At 42.9% G+C, this 22,445-nt stretch overlaps 1 protein-coding gene across 2 annotated transcripts in view; it reads right to left on the bottom strand.

Annotated features, from left to right (window-relative positions):
• Positions 1 to 22,445, bottom strand: part of CACNA2D3 (calcium voltage-gated channel auxiliary subunit alpha2delta 3) — a 958,335-nt gene that overhangs the window by 503,392 nt on the left and 432,498 nt on the right. For both annotated transcript variants that reach the window (XM_030926087.1, XM_030926131.1), the window contains exons 6-8: positions 12,076 to 12,207; positions 2,486 to 2,546; positions 2,242 to 2,392 (exon numbers count right to left, since the gene is read on the bottom strand). In XM_030926087.1, coding sequence (XP_030781947.1) covers positions 2,242 to 2,392; positions 2,486 to 2,546; positions 12,076 to 12,207 — 344 coding nt within the window. The remainder of the gene's footprint in view (positions 1 to 2,241; positions 2,393 to 2,485; positions 2,547 to 12,075; positions 12,208 to 22,445) is intronic.

Genomic DNA, 22,445 nt, shown 5'->3' with positions numbered 1-22,445 from the left:
CACTCTATGGGAGGCAGTTGTGGTGATTATTCATTCAACAAATATTTAAACTCCTGCTATTTGCCAAGCACTGCCTAGGTGCTGGGAATACATGCATGAATGAACAAGACTAACCCCTGCTCCCAAGGAATTTAGTATTCTCTTTCTTTTCCCTTTCGTCTTTAGGATTTCTTAAAATCAGAACCTTTTGTTCTGAGAGTCTGATCAGAAGAGGCCTGTATAGGCAGGGTACTAGTTCAGGCAATCCCCTCGGCTATCTTCATTTCACTTAGAGGGAGGACCAGGCCCTCTGCCTGCAGAACACAAGTGGGTCTCAAGCCCATGCAGAAGGCAGCCCAGTCATAAGGCTCCATTGGTAATATACTCTCCTCAGGGGTTTAGGGGAGCCATGCAGACCACAGTAAGCATTCTGGGAGCACCCTCTTTTTTTGTATCCCATCACCGGCTGAGGAGCCCTGTGCACCAGCTTGACTCTGGTGCATCAACTCAGATGATCCCAGTAGCAACCCTGTGGGCAAGGTGAGTACACCCACTTCACAGCTGAGAGGGCTGATGTCCAGACTAAAGTAATTAGCCCCAAGACACACAGCATATGTGTGTGAATGGGATTCAAAACAGCCCAACTCCAAAACCCAGGCTCTGCCCCCGTCACACCATGCTGCCTCCACTGCCCACAGCAACTACTCCACCTCCCAAATAGATGTGATGTGTGTTATTTTCATGCAAAAGAACAAGTGTCCGCCACACATGCACTTGGCTAAGTGCTCAAGGACTCAGAAATCAGGCTCACTGTGACGAGCCTTTGGAAAGAGAACGAGAGGAACGTAAGGGGCATGATGAAAATCATACCAAGTAATAAGTGGGAAGAAGAAAAAGAACTGGAGAATGTAAACCAAAAATAAAATTCTAAGACCCCCACCCACCCATGTGAATGGACTTCCTACTCTACACAGGAGACAGGGGCTCTTTTAAAATTTAATCTGAGAGACTGTTTCAGACCGTGATGGGAAACAGGGGGCGAACATGCCTCCTTACACCTCTCTGGCATGAACATCAATACGGACTTTAAGTCTGATAAGAAACATTTTACAACCTATTCTCTCCGAAGCCTAGGACGTGAAGGCTTCCTCTGCAAATAAGAACTTGGGCATCCACTAACCTTTATCTTAACCCAGACATTCCTTTCTATTCACCTCAGCTCTTTAGAGAAACTCAACCAATTGTCAACCAGAAAATTTTAAAATCTGCCTATAAGCTGGAAGCCCCTGCTTTGAGTTGTCCTGCCTTTCTGGACCAAACCAATGTATTTCTTAAATGTATTTGACTGAAGTCTCATGTCTCCCTAAAATGTAGAAAACCAAGCTGCACTGGTGAACCAAGCTGAACAGATGCCCAATCACCTTGGGTGCATGTTCTTAGGACCTCCTGAGGGCTGTGTCACAGGTCATGGTCACTCATATTTGGCTCAGAATAAATCTCTTCAAATATTTTGCAGAGTTTGACTCTTTTCATTGACAAGACAGAGACCTGAATAAGTGGTCATTTCCAGGCTACACGACTGCCCTGTCTCAGGCTTGGTTCCCTGATCTCCCACTTGTCAGCTTTGTGACCTCGACAAGTTACTGACACTCTTCCAATCTCAGCACCTTCATTTGAGAATGTGCCCAAACTACCCCCTACCTCCTAGAGTTGCTGTGAAAAACCAAGATAATAAAAATATGAAGAGTAAGGCATATATTAAAAGCAGGCATTTAATAAATGCCACTTTTTTTTCCAGAAGTTGAAATAAAGTGTTCTATGAGCCATAAACCGCTCTCCATATTTTAGTTGCTTCATTGCCATTATTATTATTATTATTATTAATTATTATCATCATCAATATCATCAGGCTAACCTAGCTGGAAGTTAATTTCCATGTGAGAAATTCTAGTGGTTTGGTGAAAATCTTGCTAAGTCTGTTTTCCAAGAATCTGAAAATGTCAGCTCCTCAGGAATACATCTGGTGTGCCATTCTCTCAGATGGTGTGGCTATGTGGTAGGTTAAGACAGGCAATGTGTTCAACCGCATTTCCAAAGGCCCTTCCACTGTCCATGACTCTGTGAACTTTCATGAGACTAAACAGGTCTCACGTTCTGGCATCTAGGTGCTCTGGATCTAACAGTCAGAGCAATGTTAACTACTCACTGCCAAAAGATCAAATGAACCCAAGTGCAAAGAAGGCACAAAACAGCTGCACTCACAGCAATTATGTTGAAGAAGTCATCATCCCCAAGTGTATCCAAAATGGATGAGACTGTTTGCTTCGCGATAGTCAGACGGAGTCCTTTCATGCTGCCACTGACGTCAACTAAAATGACCACGTCTTTCGGAGAAGTTGCTGCCTGGATGTACCTAGGTCAAGGGGAAAATTAAGTAAAAATTAATCCTGACTTCTCTTCAAGATATCTCTTTGAGAAATAACGAAGAGGTCTGACCACTGCCTACCATTTTCGGTTCCTGCAGTCAAAGGCAATGACTCCATTCTCATCTGGTTCCCATTTAATCCCTAGAAGAAAAATGGGGTTATGAGAAACCCAGAAACTTCAAATATTTATTCATAGCATTTCAAGGCTGCTCTACTTTGCTGATTGAATGGACAGGGTGAAAAATCACATGCAAAGACCAACTCCGGAGCTCATCACATGCTCCATCGCCAAATCCAGGCGGGAGCTTTCGGGTCATAACCCTATAGCAAACACAGCACTAGCTCAGCTGCTCCAAAGGCCTGCAGAGAGTAGAGATGTTTTTAGGACTGTGGTGTCCATCGAGAGAGTATGCGACTCCAGCTCCTTCCCTTGGCTAGGGATCAAGGTAGCGAAGGTCATTTCTTACTGTCCAGAAAGTTGTTGGACCTGGGGGAATCATCCATAGATCTCTGGGCAGAGTCTGGCCCCATCCCTGGACCAGGTGACGTAATGTCTATAGCGGGGGGTTGAAAGCATGGATACAATGTTTTCAACTAAGGATATACACAGGTCTGTTCCATCCTCACTCCTGTTTTTAAAATCAGAAATTTTGGCCTGGCTTTCCACACTGAAATGAAATAAAATGGCTCTCATTACGCTGCATAATAAAGTTTGAATTTCAGCTCCTGAAGCCTGGGGAGTTTTCCCCGTGTGTAAAATCAGATCCAACATCCTTAGTCTTGTGGTTTGCAGCCTAGTCAGGATATATCCCACTTAGCTTTTAAGAATAAAATAATCATTTGAAAAGAAAGGCATTGGCTGCTTAAAAGTAAGACAGAAAATCACTGTTTTCAACCACCAGTTCTGCTCAGGGATGGAGGATTTGCAACAGAGACTTTGGAGATAGGAAAATAAAAACAGAGATACCATTTTCACAGGAGAGAATCCTGACTCAGCTGGTGGCATCAAGATTCTTTTTTCTGATTAACAATGGCCAGCTTTCTAAAGGACCACACTGGGCTAATAATAGGCATCTGCTGAAGATAACATCCCCAAATTATCACCCAGATAACCTTGAGACAGTAGTCTGTAATCCAAAGAGATATTGGGTTCTGTCCTTCTTGTACCTACATTTCCCATTGCACATGTGTCTAATTTAAAAACACTCCCCATAAGAAATCAGAAAACAGAAGTGTAAGAAGCTACTGACAAATTGGAGGTCATTAGGTAATAAAGATAAAATACAACTAACATGATGTTGTATACTAAGGGACAAGAATGCAATTAATTAAAAAAAAATCTGACACACTGCTTTGTATAAAGCCAGGTACCATTAGGATGGCACAGTCTTGACAAACAGTGAAGTTATATCCCTGGTGAGGCTAGGCAATGCTCCAATTTATAATTCCACAAATAACTGGCTTGAGTGGGATATAAAGAGAAAGTTTTATTTTTTGTTTTTTAAATGTGTTGACCCATGGGAGGTGTTCAGTGGATGTTTCTTGAACTGAACTGCGGTGAGTGACCTTAGACCACGGACATCCCTGCCGATACTGCTGATCGTCCACCAACATTTTCCGGCTCTGGCATCCTTCCCCAGATTACAGCCCTATCACTGTGTGCTCCATGGGGAGCAGAAAGTATTTCATTATCTTCGACTGTCCCAACACTTAGGCTGAAACCATTTCCTTGCATATGGGCTTGTTTCTTATTCCAGGCACGCTGAAGCTTGGTGCTTTTTTTTTTCTCCTCCCCAGGATGGAGTTTCACTCTGTTGGCTGGAGTGCAGTGGTGTGATCTTGGCTCACTGTATCCTCAGCCTCACCACTTCAAGTGACTCTCCTGCCTCAGCCTCCTGAGTAGCTGGGATTACAGGCACCCATCACCACACTTGGCTACTTTTAATTTTTTTTAATTTTTAGTAGAGATGGGGTTTCACCATGTTGCCCAGGCTGATCTCGAACTTTTGGGCTCACCTCAGCCTCTCAAAGTGCTAAAATTACAGGCGCAAGCCACCACGCTCAGCCACTCAGTGCTTTTTGAAAAGCTGACATGAAATTAGTCTGCTGGGAAAACCAACAAAGAATATAATTCCAGTATGAAAGTGGATCGGACGGGACAACCTCAGAGCATCTTGTCTACTAATCACAATTTTCATCCAAGTGGCAAGCCCTCTGCCAGTCAGTGGACACACAGCAGTGATGGAGAAAGAGGGACTTGGCTCCTGCCTGCCCTCAGGAAGCCTCATAGCTAGTAAGGAAGCAGATACTGGATGAGAAATCGCAGGTATTGGAGATGTCATAGAGGAGAAATACCTGATGCATGTTAGTAGATAAAGGCGACCCTAATCCCTAACGTCAGAAAGACATCTTTGAGCTGAGAGTGAGAATGATGATGCACTGCTGTGCTAGGGCTGCTGTAACAAATTACCTTTGTCCCTTGGTGGCCATGGGGCATTTGCTTCAGAACCCCCACCCTCGGTCTGTGGATGTTCATGTCCCTGATACAAAGTGGTATAATATTTGCATATAACCTATGTGCATCTTCCCATATACTTTAAATCATCTCTAGATTTCTTACAACACCTAACACACATCAACAGTTGTTATACTGTATTGCTTTTATTTGTATTATTTTTTATTGTAATTTTTTTCTTGAATATTTCCCATTCATGGTTGATTGAATCCATAGATGCAGAATCCACAGGTATGGAGGACCAAATGAACTACAAAGTAAGTGGCAGAACAGAAAGTTCTGTTTTGGAGGCTAGAAGTTCAAACTCAAGGTGTCAACAGAGCCAAGCTCCATCTAAAGGTTCTAGCCTCTTCCTAGCTTCTGGTAGCTCCTGGTAATGCCTGGTGCTCGTCAATTTAGAGCTGTGTCACTCCAACCTCTGCCTCCATCTTCCCATGGCTGCCTTCCCTCTGTGTCTATGTATCCTCTCTTTCTTATATAAGGGCATCCATCCTATTAGATTTAGGGTCACCCTAAACCAGTATAATAACCTTATCTCAACTTACCTACCTACATCTGCAAAGGCCCTATAGCCAAGTAAGGTCAAATTCTCAGGCTCCTGGTGGACATGAATTTTGAGAGGACACTACTGAACCCACTATATATGGGTAGGATTTGTTAAACAAAAGCAGGTGACAAGGTGGAGAAGAACATCCCAGGCAGAGAGAACAATGTATGCAAAGGCCCTGAGGCTGAGAAGACATGTCCTGTTCAAGGAACTGAAGGAAGGTTGGTGTGGCTGTGTGTAGGGGACGTCCCTGCCAGAGGAAAGGAGCCTGGGTGGCAGCAAGAACGGTGAGTTCTGCGCCCTTTGTGCTCAGGATATGAGATACACATTGGGCAGGGATGAAGATGGTACCTCAAGGCAGTTCCAGGCATAGCTGCCCTGCAGGTAACAATAAACATCATACTTTGACTCCGAGTTAGGGCTGAATGAGTCTGTGGCAGGGGAGCGGAGTGTCATTTTGCCCAAACCCGACATTTGTGCCAAAATCTTCAGATTTTCCTGAGGTGTCCTGTTAAGACTAAGATGGGCTCTCCCAATTCTCAAGCCATTGTTCTCTTCCTTGCGAAAGCATTTCCATAGTGCGTTTTGTGAGGAGTTCTACAGGATGCTAACAAGTGTTCAGTGAATCAAAGCAAAACTGGTTTCTACATGATGGAAGGAACAGCTCAGGGCCTTTAACCTGCTCAAGTGCATCTTGAATGTCTATGACAGAGACCCTAGTGGTAGCATTTACCAAGATGATTTGACCATGGAGTCCTTCCTCCTCCAAAAATCTCACAGGAAAATGTTTTAAAAAACGAACTTGAGAAAACCCTGCCCCAGGTGGCACTGTCTCCCCTAGGATGTATCACCTTTTTAGTATGTCATTGTTGGTCCACACAGATATTTTGAAAACATTCAGGTAACTTCAAAACTCAGATGAATAACAGTTGGCTCATCTTAAATCTGTGAGATCCAAGGAATTATCACTTAAGCAAGAAGCACCCCCACGAGCCACATCATTTCGCAAAGTGCCAGTATGCCTTTTGGAATCCCGCTCAGATAGGATGGGGTGGGAAACCCGAGACAAGAGGAATGCTACAGTTCGGGGGCAGAGGAGACTGCCACTCCACCTGCTCCAAAAGGGCTTTCTCGGCTTCATCGTCAGCATCAGTGATTGCCAGCCAGCCTTCCTCAGCTTTCAGAGGACAAGGTCCTCAGCATGTACACAAATCCCTACGTGAAACTGAAAATAATGTCAAAATCTCTGCTACAGATTCAAACGCTCAAATTTGAGTGAATTTGAATCATTGTGCAACACTGCTATATCCCACGGTTTCTCTCCCACAGGCATTACAAACTATCATTGGAGGAAAATTCATTTCATTTAAGACAACCTATGACTTCCTGTTCTCTTTTAGCTTGTGAAAATAAACAGTAGGGCCAAGAGAACAGAGACTAATACAAGACTGAAGGTCAAGCCACATGTTCCCAACATAATTCTGTGTGGCAGTGAGGTTTGAGACTGTGTAATGGAACTATGAAGGACTACAACAAATAGCACAATAAAAATCTGAATATCTTTTTGCCCTGTCATTTTATTTCTGTTCCATGTTCTCCTTTTCTCTCCACTTTAAGAAAAGGCATCTTCATCCATTGCTTCCCTTGTCTTTAAAGCACGGTGTTTTCCATAAAACATCAGTGGCACTGCCAACAACATTCAAACCATCTCCAGCCAGGCGTGGCGACTCACACCTACAATCCCAGCACTTTGGGAGGCCAAGGTGGGTGGATCATGAGGTAAGGAGTTCAAGACTAGCCTGGCCAAGATGGTGAAGTCCCATCTCTACTAAAACCACAAAAATTAGCCAGGTGTGCTGGCAGGCACCTGTAATCCCAGCTACTTGGCAGGCTGAGGCAGAAGAATTGCTTGAACTTGGGCGGCAGAGGTTGCAGTGAGCCAAGATTGTGCCACTGCACTCCAGCCTGGGTGACAGAGTAAGACTCCTTCTCGAAAAAACGAAAAAACAAAAACAAACAAACAAAAAAACTATCTCCACCTGAACAGATACTGCCTATCTTACTGAAACATGGCATTTGTCTTCCCTATTTGAAAGCAAAAAGTCCAGAAAGATGTGGAAAGAAGGAAAATCAAGAGGTGGAAGATATTGGTTTATCCCTAAGTTCTGCCCAATTCCTTCCTCAAAAAAATATTTAGTACTTGGCCCATAATTTAAAGTTGAAACACATACCTTCCAGTTAACTTTAGATCTAAAATATCTGGTCAAAAATACATGCTGGCTTCTAATGTGAGTCAAGCTGCAGTCAAATTTGGCTTTAAAATGTCTTCTGAGAAGCTGCTTATGCATTTCTCTAAAAAGAGCTCCTTTATTCAACCAGATGCCATGTCTCTTGAGAGATTACGCACCATAAAAATGAGGAAGTAGCAAGACAATTACTATGAAAATTGTAAATTATGGTGCTCTATGATCATCTTTACTGGGGCAGTCCTGTTGAGCTAGCCAAGGAAGAGAACCCTGATATCAATCACACTCTCCCCATTGCTAAACCTGAGCCTGGTGAGGAAGGTATGCAAGGGAAGAAACAAAAAGTAATGCTGAGCACAGAACCTAAACTTGATACTAGCAAACAGCATGGATGAGTCCAAACTTAAGGAGAGCTCTTTACTTAGCTGTCCAGCTCCCTCATGGTGGCTGTAGCCATGAATCAGCTTTCACCTTCCTATGGCAGCCAAATCACAGTGCGAAGATAAGACAATCACTGCCCTTTGTAATTACCAAGACTTCTACAGGAACAAACTGCCCTGTGTGTGGCTATAGAAAGGTGACAGTCTGATGTTGGGGAAGGGCCTGGGGCTTCTTATAATCATGCATGAACCTAACTGATGTCCTGTGTTTGGTTAGACAGTGACCTGTCTGTGATGTATAGACACAGTTTTCTTTATGTAGGTAAGAGTACATGGGTAGGTACTGTCAGCCAGCCATATCATTTTAAATAAAGCTAAGAACTGGCCAGAACAGGAAGAACAGATCAGTTACTGGTGGCCTCAGCCAATAACCAGGTAGAAAACGGGTCCCACAGAGGGCTGAAAAAGATGAACTTGTCAAGGCTCACAGGAAAAGGGATGACTGTGAAGCCCTATGATTCTCTGCCTCCTGGGAGATGGGGAGCCTGGAGAACACTACTCACTAGATGAGATGGTCATAAAGCTTCAGGAGGAAATAGCCAACAGATGGGCATGCCCAGTGTCCAGGACATGGTGGGTAGTGGGGTGGAAAGGGCAGGTACTAGGAAGACTTGGAGGAGAGCGATCAATGAGAACATAAAGGGACTATGGCTCTGTACTGCATTTGTGCCAGTTCCTTGCTGAGTCATCAAGTCTCTACCAGACTGCAGCTGGGGACCAGCTCTCCAAAGAGGCAATAGCTCTATTCTGTCTGAAAAGAGAGGGCCGCTGCCACTGGTGTAGTGGGAGACAACAGATCTGGTGGAGTTTGATCTAACAGGTGATTCATTCATTCAACAAACACATATTGAGCACCGACTATGTGTTATTCTTGCTGCTGGTGACAGAGTAATGGACAAAACAAATGATTCTGTCCTCTCAGGGGCAAATATTCTAGCAGAGGAGACAGTGATTGAAAGCCTGATGGTCCAAGATTTCAGGGTAGAGTTCCCATTTTATAAAGTAAGAACTATACAGCCTAATGAAGTCCTGTTCAGTAAGACCTTTTTGCAATGCAAGCCTTGAGAGATAAGGCTGGTCCCTTGGAAACTGGGTATCAGTCTCAAAAGTCTCTTCCTACAGCATTATGTTATTCAACATGGTAACTACCAACCATGTGTGGCTATTTAATTATTTTAATTTTAAATAAAGTTAAATAACATTTAAATTTCAGTTCCTCAGCCTCACTAGGCACACTTCAAGTACTCACTACCCCTGTGTGGCCAATGACATTAGTGATATTAGATAGGATACAGAACATTTCCACCATCTCATAAAGTCCTTTTGAGAGACACAAGAGAGTTACCACATGCCCTTAGGACATAAATTGAATTGGTGAAGGCCTACGTGTGAAACCATGCAGAAACAGACATCATCATCACACCAAGGCTTTCAGGCTAATGCTTCTCAAAATTCTCCTTCCCAGGACTCTTTCCTCTCATCCCAAGAGTTGGAGTTGGTGATCCTTCTCAGTGATCACCCAGCCTCTTCTATTTCCCTTAGCTTAGCATGAAACACACTGTACCATGATGATCTGTTTGCCTGTCTACCTCCCCATGGTGGTCACTGATGCCCCTTCTTTGGGAAATCCAGTCGAGGTAAAGCCACAATAGTCCTGACTAGTCCCCAGGGTTTTGGATGGCTGACCTTACCCACCGTTCTTCAGGCATCAGTGGTGGGTAGACATGTGACTCAGACCAGGCTAATTCTTGGACTTTCATCCAAGCTCCTGGGGCAGATGCCCTCTCCTCCCCTGGAACACCCACTGAGAATTCCTTCCAGGCCTGTTCCCCATTATGAGGAGATCACCTGCCAGTGAGACAAGGTTAGAATGGAAGAAGACAGAAATGAGAGCTGAAAGGAAGGATTCAAATTCCAAATGACTTTGCTCCAGTCTCTCATTGCTGAGTACTGAAATCCAGCTGTCGCCCAAATGGCACATTCCCTAGATTTCATATTACATAAGCCAGTAAGTGTGCTTCTAAGTGGAGGTAGTTGGAATTGTGTTTCTGTCACTTGCAACCAAAATCCACGACAAACGCATGTCCCCACAAGAGGGAGCTGGATGAGGGCAGAGACCTCTTCTGTCTAGTTCATGATTTTATCCTCAGGGCCTCATACAGGGTTTGGTACAATGCCAGAACTCAGTAAGACTGAAGAAAGACTCCTTCTGCTTAAGAACATGCACACTTACCACTGATTCACACCACTCTAACAATGGAAAGAAGCATCCTGAAAAGAAAAACATCCTGGCAAAATGCTCATGATCACTCTTTGACTCATGTGTCCAGGAGGCAAGAGGCATGCTCTGTGTTTAGAACCAAGCACAGAGTTGAGTGGCCACATGACATTTATCAAGGCATTGAAACACCTTGGTAGACTGCGGCCCATGTCTTCACTAACATAGAAATTATGCAGGCATTTTACAGAGCCACATCCTGCCCAAAATGTCCTAAAACAACAGTAAGCATGGCTGAACCAATTGTTCTGACTGATAAAAACCTTGTATGTAAATTAATCTCCCCTATTACACAAACCTTTTATGAGGATTCCCTTTATTTTCAAATGTCCTAGTGACCATAGATTAAGGACTCCCTGTTGACGGAGACAACAGGTGATTTGTGGTTTCTACGTATCTGTCTTGCCCTCTTCACAATGCCACATAGTGAGAGGGGTGGACACCCAGGGGCTTCCCAAGCAGAGCAACCTCTCTGCCAGGCTCTGATTTCAGCCATATCTGCATCAGATTTGCTCTCTGCCAAGTGTATCAAGGCAGATTGCAATTTGGTGGCACTGGAACTTTAATCATCCACTGTTTATTAGGGCATTATCTTTAACATGATGCTTATTGTTTACATTTCTGTGAGCTCTGGGAGGAAGCACGGGTGCTATGCTGAACATGACTCTTGGGAAATGTTTTGTAATCTGGTGAAGCAGAGACCCGGCAGGCAATTCTCGGGGCACAGATGCTGTGCACGGGGCAAACAACTCCACAAGGCGGAGGCCAGCAGTCTCTGTGCCTCAAAGTGGGAAGACATCAGGTGCCTAGTCTTACTTAATGAAAACATAAAAGACTTCACTTAATTGCTCCAAGATTATGCAGGGTGGGTTTTTTTCCGCCTTCTTTTAGGTTGAGCTTGTTAATTTCTACAGCTGTGATGTTGGCACAATTGCAGCCCCGAGTCCTGTTTTCACAACTTGTAAGCAAAATTAAAACTTCCCTTTTTAATTAGAATTCAAACCAAGCCAGAATTAAAATCCTATCACAAAGCAGAGGCCTGAGAAGGCTCCAGAAGGAACACCTGTTCCAAAGGCATGAGGGACAGCCTCTGAGATACGCAGCGCTGGGGTTGCCGGGGGCGCCCTCTGCGGAGGGTTGTTGCTGCCAGCTGTGCTTGGGCCATTTCAACATCTTCCTGCAAGGGGAGTCAGCTCTGGGGTGGACAAATCCGTTCAAATTCTCTATTTCTTATGCCTGTTAGTGAGAATTCAATTGCCCAAGTATGAATTGCTCTTTTCCCCAATAATAATAATTACAGCAATAATAGCAGGTATTAGTAATAAGGCCAAACTCTTGTTCAGAAGTATTAAATAAGGTACAGTTCACACCACAGTTCTTCACATGTGGTGACAGCTCTGTGAATTATTCTACTGAGAAAGGTGCAGATCCAGAGAGTTCTGTGATCACGTCCTACGTGTGTGCATGCCCATGTGGATGCCACCTTGCCACTCCTGTCCTGCACCCTGACAACAGGTTTGTACTTCATCTTTCATTTTCTTCTAAGAGAAGGTAGAAAAGTTTTAACGTTGAACTCTAAAGAAAAATATCTCATTACCAGATATCATTAATCTGAGTCATAATTGTCAATGCAGGGATACTCACCCGGATACTGCCTAAAAAAGCCCTTTGCACTTCCGAAGTACTGCCATATGAGAGACGGGTCACGGTCAAAGTTATCTACAAACACTTTGTTTAGGGATTCAGACCAATAAACCCCATTGACAATTGCAGGGTCTGTAAAAAAGAAAGAGAAAGAGAGGGGTGTATTAGAAAACAAAGTGAAATAAAATTCCTTTTATTTCCCACACCGCTTGGCAGATACTGGCATGAGGTACTCCATCTTGCAGGAGGCTATGAAGAAAGTTATAGCCTCAAAAACATTTAACTCCCAGGGATTCCACAAGCTGGGGATTCCCCTCCTGCCTAAGCCCTCCTCGTCTCCCAGGAGACTCTAACTGATGGTTCCTTACTTAAAAGACACTTCCTTTTATTTGTACCTTTCAATGTCACATATCCCATAGAGAAAATCACATAATCCTCTTTAAGAAAGCAGAGACAGACCTTATTAGCATTATTTTCCTGCTTTTCCCCCTACTGAGCCAGAACTTGGTATTAAAAATAGGAAAACTGTATTTTCTCTCACTCTAATCACCTCAGCCACCAACATAGCCCTATTCTATTTCTCTTTGCCCTCACTTAGAAGTTTGCTTTTTAAAAAAATAAATAAATAAATTGAAATTACATAACTAAATCTCTCTACTTCTGCTGTTCAGCAGAATGTGAGCTCTGTGAAAGTACAGACTACCTCTTGTTGGTCTTTTGCTGTACCCTTTGACCAGCACATGGCAGAAGCTCCAAAACTCTTGTAGAGGAATAGAAGGAAGGATGGATGGATGGTGATACGATTTGGCTATGTCCCCACCCAAATCTCATCTTAAATTGTAGCTCCCATAATTCCCATGTATTGTGGAAGGGACCTGGTGGGAGACAATTGAATCATGAGGGTGGGGTAGGTCTTTCCTGTGCTGTTCTCATGATAGTGAATAAGTCTCACAAGATCTGAGACTTTTTTTGAAGGAGTTTTATAAAGGGGCACTCCCCTGCATATGCTCTCTTGCCTGTTGCCATGTAAGATGTGCCTTTGCTCCTCCTTCACCTTCTGCCATGATTGTGAGGCCCTCCCCAACCATGTGGAACTATGAGTCAATTAAACCTCTTTCCTTTATAAATTATCAAGTCTTAGGTATGTCTTTATTACCAGCATGGGAACAGGCTAATACAGAAGGACAACACAAAGATTGTTCTCCAGATACTAGGCAATCATTCACTCTTCTGCCATGGAATCCCATGAGCAAATCTCTTTTCCTCACCTATGGTAGCCCAAAGATAACTCCTTGCCTTCAGTTCAGAGATTTAAAAAAATAACGGTGAATTCCTACTCAACACAATATTGGAAGTCCTGGTCAGGGCAATCAGGCAAGAGAAAGGAATAAAGGGCATTCAAATAGGAATAAAGGAAGTCAAATTATCCCTGTTTACAGAAGACATGATCCTATACCTAAAAAACCCCATAGTCCCAGCCCAAAAGCTTCTTAAGCTCATAAACAACTTCAGCAAAGTCTCAGGATACAAAATCAATGTGGAAAATATCACTAGTATTCCTATACACCAACAACAGTGAAGCCAAAAAGCCAAATCATGAATGAATTCCCAATCACAACTGCCACAAAAAGAAAAAAGTACCTAGGAATATAGCTAACTAGGGAGGTGAAAGATCACTATAAAGAGAACTACAAACCACTGCTCCAAGCAATCAGAGATAACACAAACAAATGGAAGATGTTGCATGCTCATGGATAAGAAGAATCAATATTGTTAAAATGGTCATATTGCCCAAAGCAATTCATAGATTCAATGCTATTCCTAATAAACCACCATCGAGATTCTTCACAGAACTAGAAAAAACTATTTTAAAATTCATATGGAACTAAAAAAGAGCCTGAATAGCCAAGGCAACCCTAAGCAAAACGAACAAAGCTGGAGGCATCACAGTACCTGTCTTCAAACTATATTACAGGGCTACAGTAACCAAAACAGCATGGTACTGGTATGAGAACAGACATATAGACCAATGGTACCAAACAGACAGCAAAGAAATAAGACTGTATGCCTACAACTATCTTACCTTAGACAAATCTGACAAAAACAAGCAATGGGGAAAGAATTCCCTATTCAATAAATGATGCTGGAATATCTGGCTAGCCACATGCAGAATATTAAAACTGGACCGCTTCCTTATACTGTATACAAAAATTAACACAAGATGGATTAAAGACATAAATGTAAAACCCAAAACTATAAAAACCCTGGAATACAACCTAAACAATACCATTCAGGACACAGGCACAGGCAAATATTTCATGATGAAGACACCAAAAGCAATTTCAACAAAAGCAAAAATTGACAAATGGGATCTAATTAAACCAGAGAGCTACCGCATAACAAAAGAAACTATCAACAGAGTAAACAGACAACCTACAAAATAGGAGAAAATTTTTGCAAATTATGCATCTGACAAAGTTCTAATATCTAGTATCTATAAGGAACTTAAACAAATTTGCAAGAAAAACAACCCCATTAAAAAGTGGACAAAGGACATAAACAGACATTTCTCAAAAGATGGCATACATGCAGACAACAATCATATTTTAAAAAGCTCAACATCACTGATCATTAGAGAAATGCAAATCAAAACCACAATGAGATACCGTCTCATACCAGTCAGAATGGCTGTTATTAAAAAGTCAAAAAGTAACAGATGCTGGTGAGGTTGTGTAGAAAAAGCAACACTTGTATACTGTTGATGGGGGTGTAAATTAGTTCAACCATTATGGAAGACAGTGTAGCGACTCCTCAAAGACCTAAAGACAGAAATACCATTAGACTCAGCAATCCCATTACTGGGCATACACTCAAAGGAGTATAAATCAGTCTATTATAAAGATATACCCATGCATATGTTCAGTGCTGCACTATTCACAATAGTAAAAACATGGAATCAACCTAAATGTCCATCAATGACAGACTGGATAAAGAAAATGTGGTACATATATACCATGGAATACTATGCAGCCATAAAGAACAATGAGATCATGTCCTTTGCAGGGACATGGACGGAACTGCAAGCCATTATCCTTAGCAAACTAACACAGGAACAGAAAACCAAATACTGCATGTTCTCACTTATAAGTGGGAGCTAAATGATGAGAACACATGGACACAGAGAGGGGAATAACACATGCTGGGCCTTTTAGAGGGTGAAGGTTTGGAGGAGGGAGGGGATTAGGAAAAATAACTAATATGTACTAGGTTTAATACCTAAGTGATGAAATAATCTGTACAACAAATTCCCATGACACAAGTGTGTCTATATAACAAACCTGCACATGTACCCCTGAACTTAAAAATAAAAGTTGAAGTCGGGCGTGGTGGCTCACACCTGTAATGCCAGCACTTTGGGAGGCTGAGGCAGGCGGATCACTTCAGGTCAGGAGTTCAAGGCCAGCCTGGCCAACATGGTGAAAGCCTATCTCTACTAAAAATAGAAAAACTAGCCAGGCGTGGTGGCGGGCGTCTGTAGTCCCAGCTACTCGGGAGGCTGAGACAGGAAAATAGCTTGAACCTGGGAGGCAGAGGTTGCAGTGAGCCAAGATTGCACCACTGCACTCCAGCCTGGGCAACAGAGCAAGACTCCGTCTCAAAAAAATAAAATAAAAGTTGGGAAAAAAATAAGGGTGAAGACAAAGAAGGAGAATAATCAAGTATTTCCTGTACACTGGCTGAAGCAATGTGGGTCACTGAGGATGCTCTGTGATGGTTCGCTTTTTCTTTTTTAACCTCTGAAGACCCTGTTTCAAAATGATGTCACATTAAGCAACACTCCATTCTTAGAGGAGAAATAGCTGTCAAGTGTCAGGATGAAAAGTTTGAGAATGATTACATGAGTTATTAATGATGAGGAAGAGGAGGAGGAGGAGAAACTTTCACTGAGTCCTTCCTGGGGTATAGGCATGGTGCTTACTTTATCTCCTATCCCCCCTCAGCAGCCCAGCCCTCCAAGGCAGGCTGGATCCTTTGTTCTCCTCCACTCTCCAGCAGTGGAAACTACAGCACCAGGAAATGAGGTACTTTCCTAAAAACATCCAGCTACTAAGGGCCAAAGCCTCTGATCTGAGGTTTCCTTATTTGTAAAATGGCAAAATAATACCCACCCTATACATATGCACCATGGAATAATACATGGTCCCAAAAAAGAATGAGATTATATACTTTGCAGTGACATGGGTGGAGCCAGAGGTCATTATCCTGAGTGTATTAATGCAGGAACAGAAAATTAAACAGCCTATGTTCTCACTTATAAGTAGGAGATAAAACATTGAGTACACATGGACACAAAGAAGGGAACAGACACTGGGGTCTACTTGAGGGTGGAGGGTGGGAGGAGGGTGAGGATCAAAAAATTACCAATTGAGTACTATGTTTATTACCTGGGTGATCATCTGTACACCAACTCCCTGCGACATGCAATTTACTCATATAACAAACCTGCACACGTACCTCCTGAACCTAAAATAAAAGACGGAAAGAAAAAAAAAATACCCACCCTAGAGACCTGTTTAGAAAGTTAAACAAATCAACAGAAAACAGCTAATGGCCAGAGGCACTCACGCAGCCATCAATGGGGCTGTTCCCTTGGCCTAGAGCCCTGTACCCTCACCAGAGTTCCCTGCTGGACGCTGAGTCACGCAATCCCACTGTGACATCCTCATTCCAGAGATTCATCAATATCATACAGACAGGAGGGGTGAGGATGGATTAGGTTACTCCAGTCGTCAAGTTGCAGAGGAAACAATGAGCAACATGATGCTAGAAATGGTCACATGAGTCAGGTCCACTTACAAGGGCACTCAGGAATGGTCCCAGTGCACCTCCCCTCCTCCACAGCTGCCTACCCCTTTCCAGCGGCAGCCCCAGGACATCCACCTGCACAGCTCTAGAGTCCACAAAATGGCACCAGGGCCAGTGGGCAGACACGATGTCCTGGCTTGTTGTGTCACCTCTGCCCTGCCTTATTCATTGAGATCACTGAGGTAACTGGGATTCTGAATTCCATCTCAAGGGTAAATGCTCTAACTCTTGTAAATTGCAATAAACCCCATCATAGCCTGGGGGTGTGAAAATGACCCAATCAGCCTTTTACCACAAAGTAATTTTAGGAGGACTTTGTCCTCACAATCCTGGAAAATGGAGCTCCTTCTTTTTCCTGTCTAAGCTTGATAACAATTACCGTGACTCACCCCTAGCGGCAAAACCCACTTAAATTAATCCACAAAGATGCAAATACAATAATGACACTGAAAAATCCATGGTTCTTGCCTCCATCAATGGCCTCAATTATGTCGGTGTCATAAAAACCTTCCACAAAAAGAAGTGAAAATTCCATTTCCTTAGCTCACTGTCTCAACATGTTAAGGAGTCAGTTTCTAGTTAGACAATTATTTTTTCTTAAGTGTGGCAACTGGGATTTGCCCAGTTTTGACAATTCTTTTTTCTTAAGTGTGGTTTCTTTGGTGCCCAGACCTCCAGGTGGTCCTAGAAATCTAAGATTGCCCCCTGAGGAACTGTGAGCATCTTCAGAAATACAAAGCAAACTAAGGATGTTTCATTCACTTCATTTGGACACCAAATCTTGCTCTAAAATTATGCCACTGCAAGAAGAGGGGACTTCGATTTTTCCAAGGGCATGGTGAACAACTGCAAATAGAACCACTAAAAAAATATAATCTACCTAAAATGGGGGCTGTGTTGTACACACCCATTTGATCAAATATTTGAAATAACACTTATCTTGGCTTGTAACATCATCACAGTATATTGATTTCACAAGCTTGCTTAGCAAGCAATGTTAATAGAATGGGAAATCTTAAATAGCTGTCTATTGTGACAGTCATTTAAAAGATAGGGAAAGAAAAAACAGAAAAAATAGACGGAGCCTTCATCTGAGTATTTAAGTTTAAAAAAAAATAGACAAGTTAAATATGATTTTCCCAACATCACTGACAGAGAGTGGAAATGAAGTAACCCACGGGACAGTCAATGCTGCCCATGACCCACATATACTCAGGTCCCCTGGTCCTTCCATCGTCCCATGGGGAGCAGGCAAATGTCATGTTGGGGTGTGGACCAGAGCTCAGCCTCATGTTCCCTCGATGGTGGCTGAGCTGGTTTGTTTTCTTATGGTCACTTGTGAAAATGACAGCAACCTGTGGAGTAGCAGACGAACCATTTTGTTTCAAATTCTGTTTAAAAGACCCCTTTGCTTCACTTAGGGTTCTTCAGGCATCACATTTATCTGAGCCTCAACTTGTACCTCCACCTTTCATCTTTTTAGAGGTTTAAGGTACTGAATTAGCTTTCTGTGGCAGCTGCAGCAAAATACTGCCAACTGGATGGCTTAAAGACAACGGAGATTGATTCTCTCACAATTCGGGATAGAAGAAGTTAAAAACCAAGCTGCCAGCAGGGTTGCTTCCTTCTGGAGGTTCTAAGAGAGTCTGTTCCATGCCCCTCTCCTAATCTCTGGTGCTTACCTGCCATCTTTGATACTCCTTGGCTTGTAGCCTCATTATTTCCACTCTACCTCCATCTTCACATGGCCTTCCCCTCTGTGTGTCTATGTTAAATCTCTCTCTCTACTTTGTCTCAGAAGGACTGGTCACTGGGTTTAGGCACTACCCTAAATTCAGGATGGTCTCATCTCAAGATCCTTAAATTAATTATGTCTGCAAAGACCCTATTTTCAAATAAAACCACATTTGCAGGTACTGGAGATTAGAATGTGAACATATCTTTTTGGGACCACTGTTCAACCCAGTATCTTCTGAATTATCCTACACAATATGGTTTGTATGTATTCTTTTAAAAATCTGAGTTTAATAAGAGCAGGGCTTCTACTCAGCGAAGGATATTTCAAGGCCTTCACCCTTTTCTTCTTGTAGGAACAATTCAGATTTTCATGTCCATATTATATTTTCCTAAGTGAACCATTCTTCCTGACCTCTGTCAATGGGTCCTACCTGTAATGCACTAAGTTGGATTAAAATCACTTTCCTGAATGTCTAGTGTATGTATCAATGCCCAGAACTCTGCTCAATAAAGTGAATTCCAGGATAACATGGTCATGTTCTCCAACATTCCTATCCAATCCACATTAACTTATTATTCATGTTGGTCAATATATAATCCAGGAATAGCAGTTCTGTTTCCTCTACCTTCTGAGACATGAAATTACCCCCAGTGCCAGTCAAGAATCTATTAGATGTTCAGCTTTTACTAAAACAGACTACTAGCAGATGTCTGCGGAGTAAGAGTTCCACACCACCTTTGAGATAAATTTATAATTTGTATTTGAAGAGCACCTCCCACAACCCTGATCTGTCTTTGTAATGCATCATATAACCTAACAGCAAACTCCTTTTGTAGTTTTCTTTTTTCATTTTCACCCAGATAACTGCTCTGGCCTGTGGTGTGCATGTTGCTACATAGGGTCTTCTTAGTGTGGCACATGGCTAACGTTCTCTCTGCACACACCTACACACTCTCGCATACCTTTCCAGATTAGTTTTGCATCTTTGAATAAGGTGCTCCCTCTTATTACTATATTTTAGTTATACGTTCCATCCTGAGCAGTGCCTGAGATGGTCAGCCCGCATGGATCCAAGCAAATTAATGGATGTAAAGCACTTAGCACAGCAACTGGCACATACAAAATGCTTCATAAATACTGGTTGTTATTTACTCCATTCATTAGAAAATAAACAAATAAGGTCTTGGCTGGGCCCGTTGGCTCACACCTATAATCTCAGTACTTTGGGAGGTCGAGGCGGATGGATCACTTGAGCTCAGAAGTTTGAGACCAGTCTGGCCAACATGGCAAAACTGCATCTCTACAGAAAATACAAAACAGTAGACAGGCATGGTGGTGTGAGCCTGTAATCCCAGCTACTCAAGAAGCCGAGGTGAAAGGATCGCTTGAAACTGGGAAGTCAAGGCTGCAACGAACCAAGATTGCACTACTGGGCTCCAGACTGAGTGACAGAGTGAGACCTTGTCTCGAAAAAAAAAAAAAAAAAAAAGAGAGAGAGAGAAGAAAAGAAAGAAATAAGGTCTCAAGAGGAGCTCCCAACTTTCACCATGTTCTCCACATCAGGGTTGCTGGGCAGCACCTCAACAGCAGCACGGCAGTCAGGACTCTGGCCCCGGAGCTTGCGTCCGAGGTCTGAGATCTCACTTATCACTGGTTAGCTAATGGCCTTGGGCTTGTGACTTAATGTTCCTCAGTCCCCAGTGCCTTCATCTGTAGAAGCCAGATGAGAGTGGCTCTTCCTCAAAGGCGTCTAAGACAAGGCACAGAACTTGCTGTGTGGTGGGAGGACTGCATACGCCACCAGCGCCCATCACTAGTACCAGAACAGTGGAAGCCCCCAACTCCCCACCCGCAGCAGTTCAGCTGTCCTGAGAGTATCCAGGACAGACGTTAGGCAAGTCTCTTTCTCTCTTCCTTAAATTATCAGGGCAAGGTACTGTGATGACGCTTTCATTCATTTGTTTACTCAACAAACATTGATTGAGTACCTACTATATCAGACATTCAACAGTATACCAGACAATGAAGTTGACATTTCAGTCTGAGGAGGAGAGAAACAATGGCAAATAAATGAGAATTTCAAGTAGAAATAGGTGTAATGAAAACAAAATGGGATAAGCCAGAGAGTTACTGTCTGTGGAAAGTGGGGCGGGGGGTTACCCAAATTGGGTGGTCAAAGATGACCTCCCAGAGGTCATACAGATGACCTGAACGCTGAGATAGCACCAGCTCCCAAATGCCTAGGCTAGCAAGAGCTTTGTACACAGAGTGAATAAGCAAGATCAAAAACCCTGAGTTGGGAAGAATCTGGTGTTTTGGGGAGAGGTACTGGATAAGCCTGGAGAGGTGGGGAGGCCGCGGCAAGGATTTTAGCAGATATGTAAGTTTCCTGCCAAGAATGCATTTTGTAGCAGACATAATCTGTGTTCCACTCATGCCAAGGTCCATCATGCCCTCATTCATGGCTCCAAAATCAAACTTATTTTCCAAAATCTGTAGCAAGCATGGCCTACTTCCTCTTCCCAGGACAGGCAATCAGAAACTTCATGGATGCCTTAGTGCTTGAGTTTCCTCTCCAGACCTCAGTCATCTGATATACACTTGATTTTTCCCTCAATACCATTTATTCTCCAGTGATTTAGCAGAACTGTATTAATTTAAACTTGCCATTTTCTACCACAAAATATGGGTCAACTTCTAGGGAATCTGAGTGAGGACAAACAATTATAAGCTAACACAGAATTAGAGACAAACTACATTTACCCAAAAACCACTGATGGAAGGGAAGGGACTCCGCTCAGAATCAACAGGATTTTTAAAGTGTGGCCCTTGTGCAGATGCCTGCCTTGAACAAGGCTGGAGGAAGCATCTCTGTCTTTCCTAAATGCCTTCAAAGCTGTGCACCTCCCAGCTATGAAATTATAGTGGGCAGGGGAGCCTGGGGATGAAGCCCATGCAGGAGTTTTCTTCTGTGTGGTGTGTTGGACCAAATTCAAGATGAGAATGGTTGGATAGTTTTCATGTCTCCCACTTCAGCAAGTAAATGACATCTCTCCCATTCATTCTAAGTAGATGATAGATTAAATAATGAATAGTTTTGATGCTAATTATCAAGTACTTTATATCTATTGGAAAATAGTCCTTAATATGTGCTGAATTATAAAATAGGTTTATTTGTCAAACAGTTTACCCTTCCTCTAAACTTAGTGATATGCTAGACATGAAATGCAGGTTGCTCTTCACAAAGCTGGAGCCAATTTCTGGCAGCCCTGGGACCAGAGGGACAAGGAGGATTCATGGCCCAGTGCTGAACCACTCGGGATGGAGCTGGGAAGCAAACGGCTTGGCAAATGCCAGAGAATGCTTTAGTCTCCCTCAGCCTGTTGCCTCGGTATGCTACACGTCAGGCTTCATTCCCCTGTGAGAGTTCGTGTGAATGATTAGAATTTTGTTTTCCCATAAATATATCAACTTTAAATAGTCTTTCTCCCTTCATATATTTTAAATTTTGTGGAGAAACTTGCATTTTTCTTCTTCCTCATTCTCCTGGAATAAACCATTCACAAGTCTCTTTTAGAGATGTTAAGAAGAAAATTGTATCACAGAAATCATGATGGTGCTGATAATGATAGCGGCAGAGATGACCACTTAGGGGGCACTTACAATGTGCCACACACTATGTATGGCCCTTTCCAGGCTGTCAAGCAGTACTTTTCCTAGCCACATTTTACAGATGAGGAAATCTATCCCCAAAGTTTTGAAGTCC

The sequence above is a fragment of the Rhinopithecus roxellana genome, chromosome 1 (genome assembly GCF_007565055.1).
Source record: "Rhinopithecus roxellana isolate Shanxi Qingling chromosome 1, ASM756505v1, whole genome shotgun sequence".
In the NCBI taxonomy this organism is placed as follows: Eukaryota; Metazoa; Chordata; class Mammalia; order Primates; family Cercopithecidae; genus Rhinopithecus; species Rhinopithecus roxellana.
This window is presented reverse-complemented; position numbering and strand designations above follow the sequence as displayed.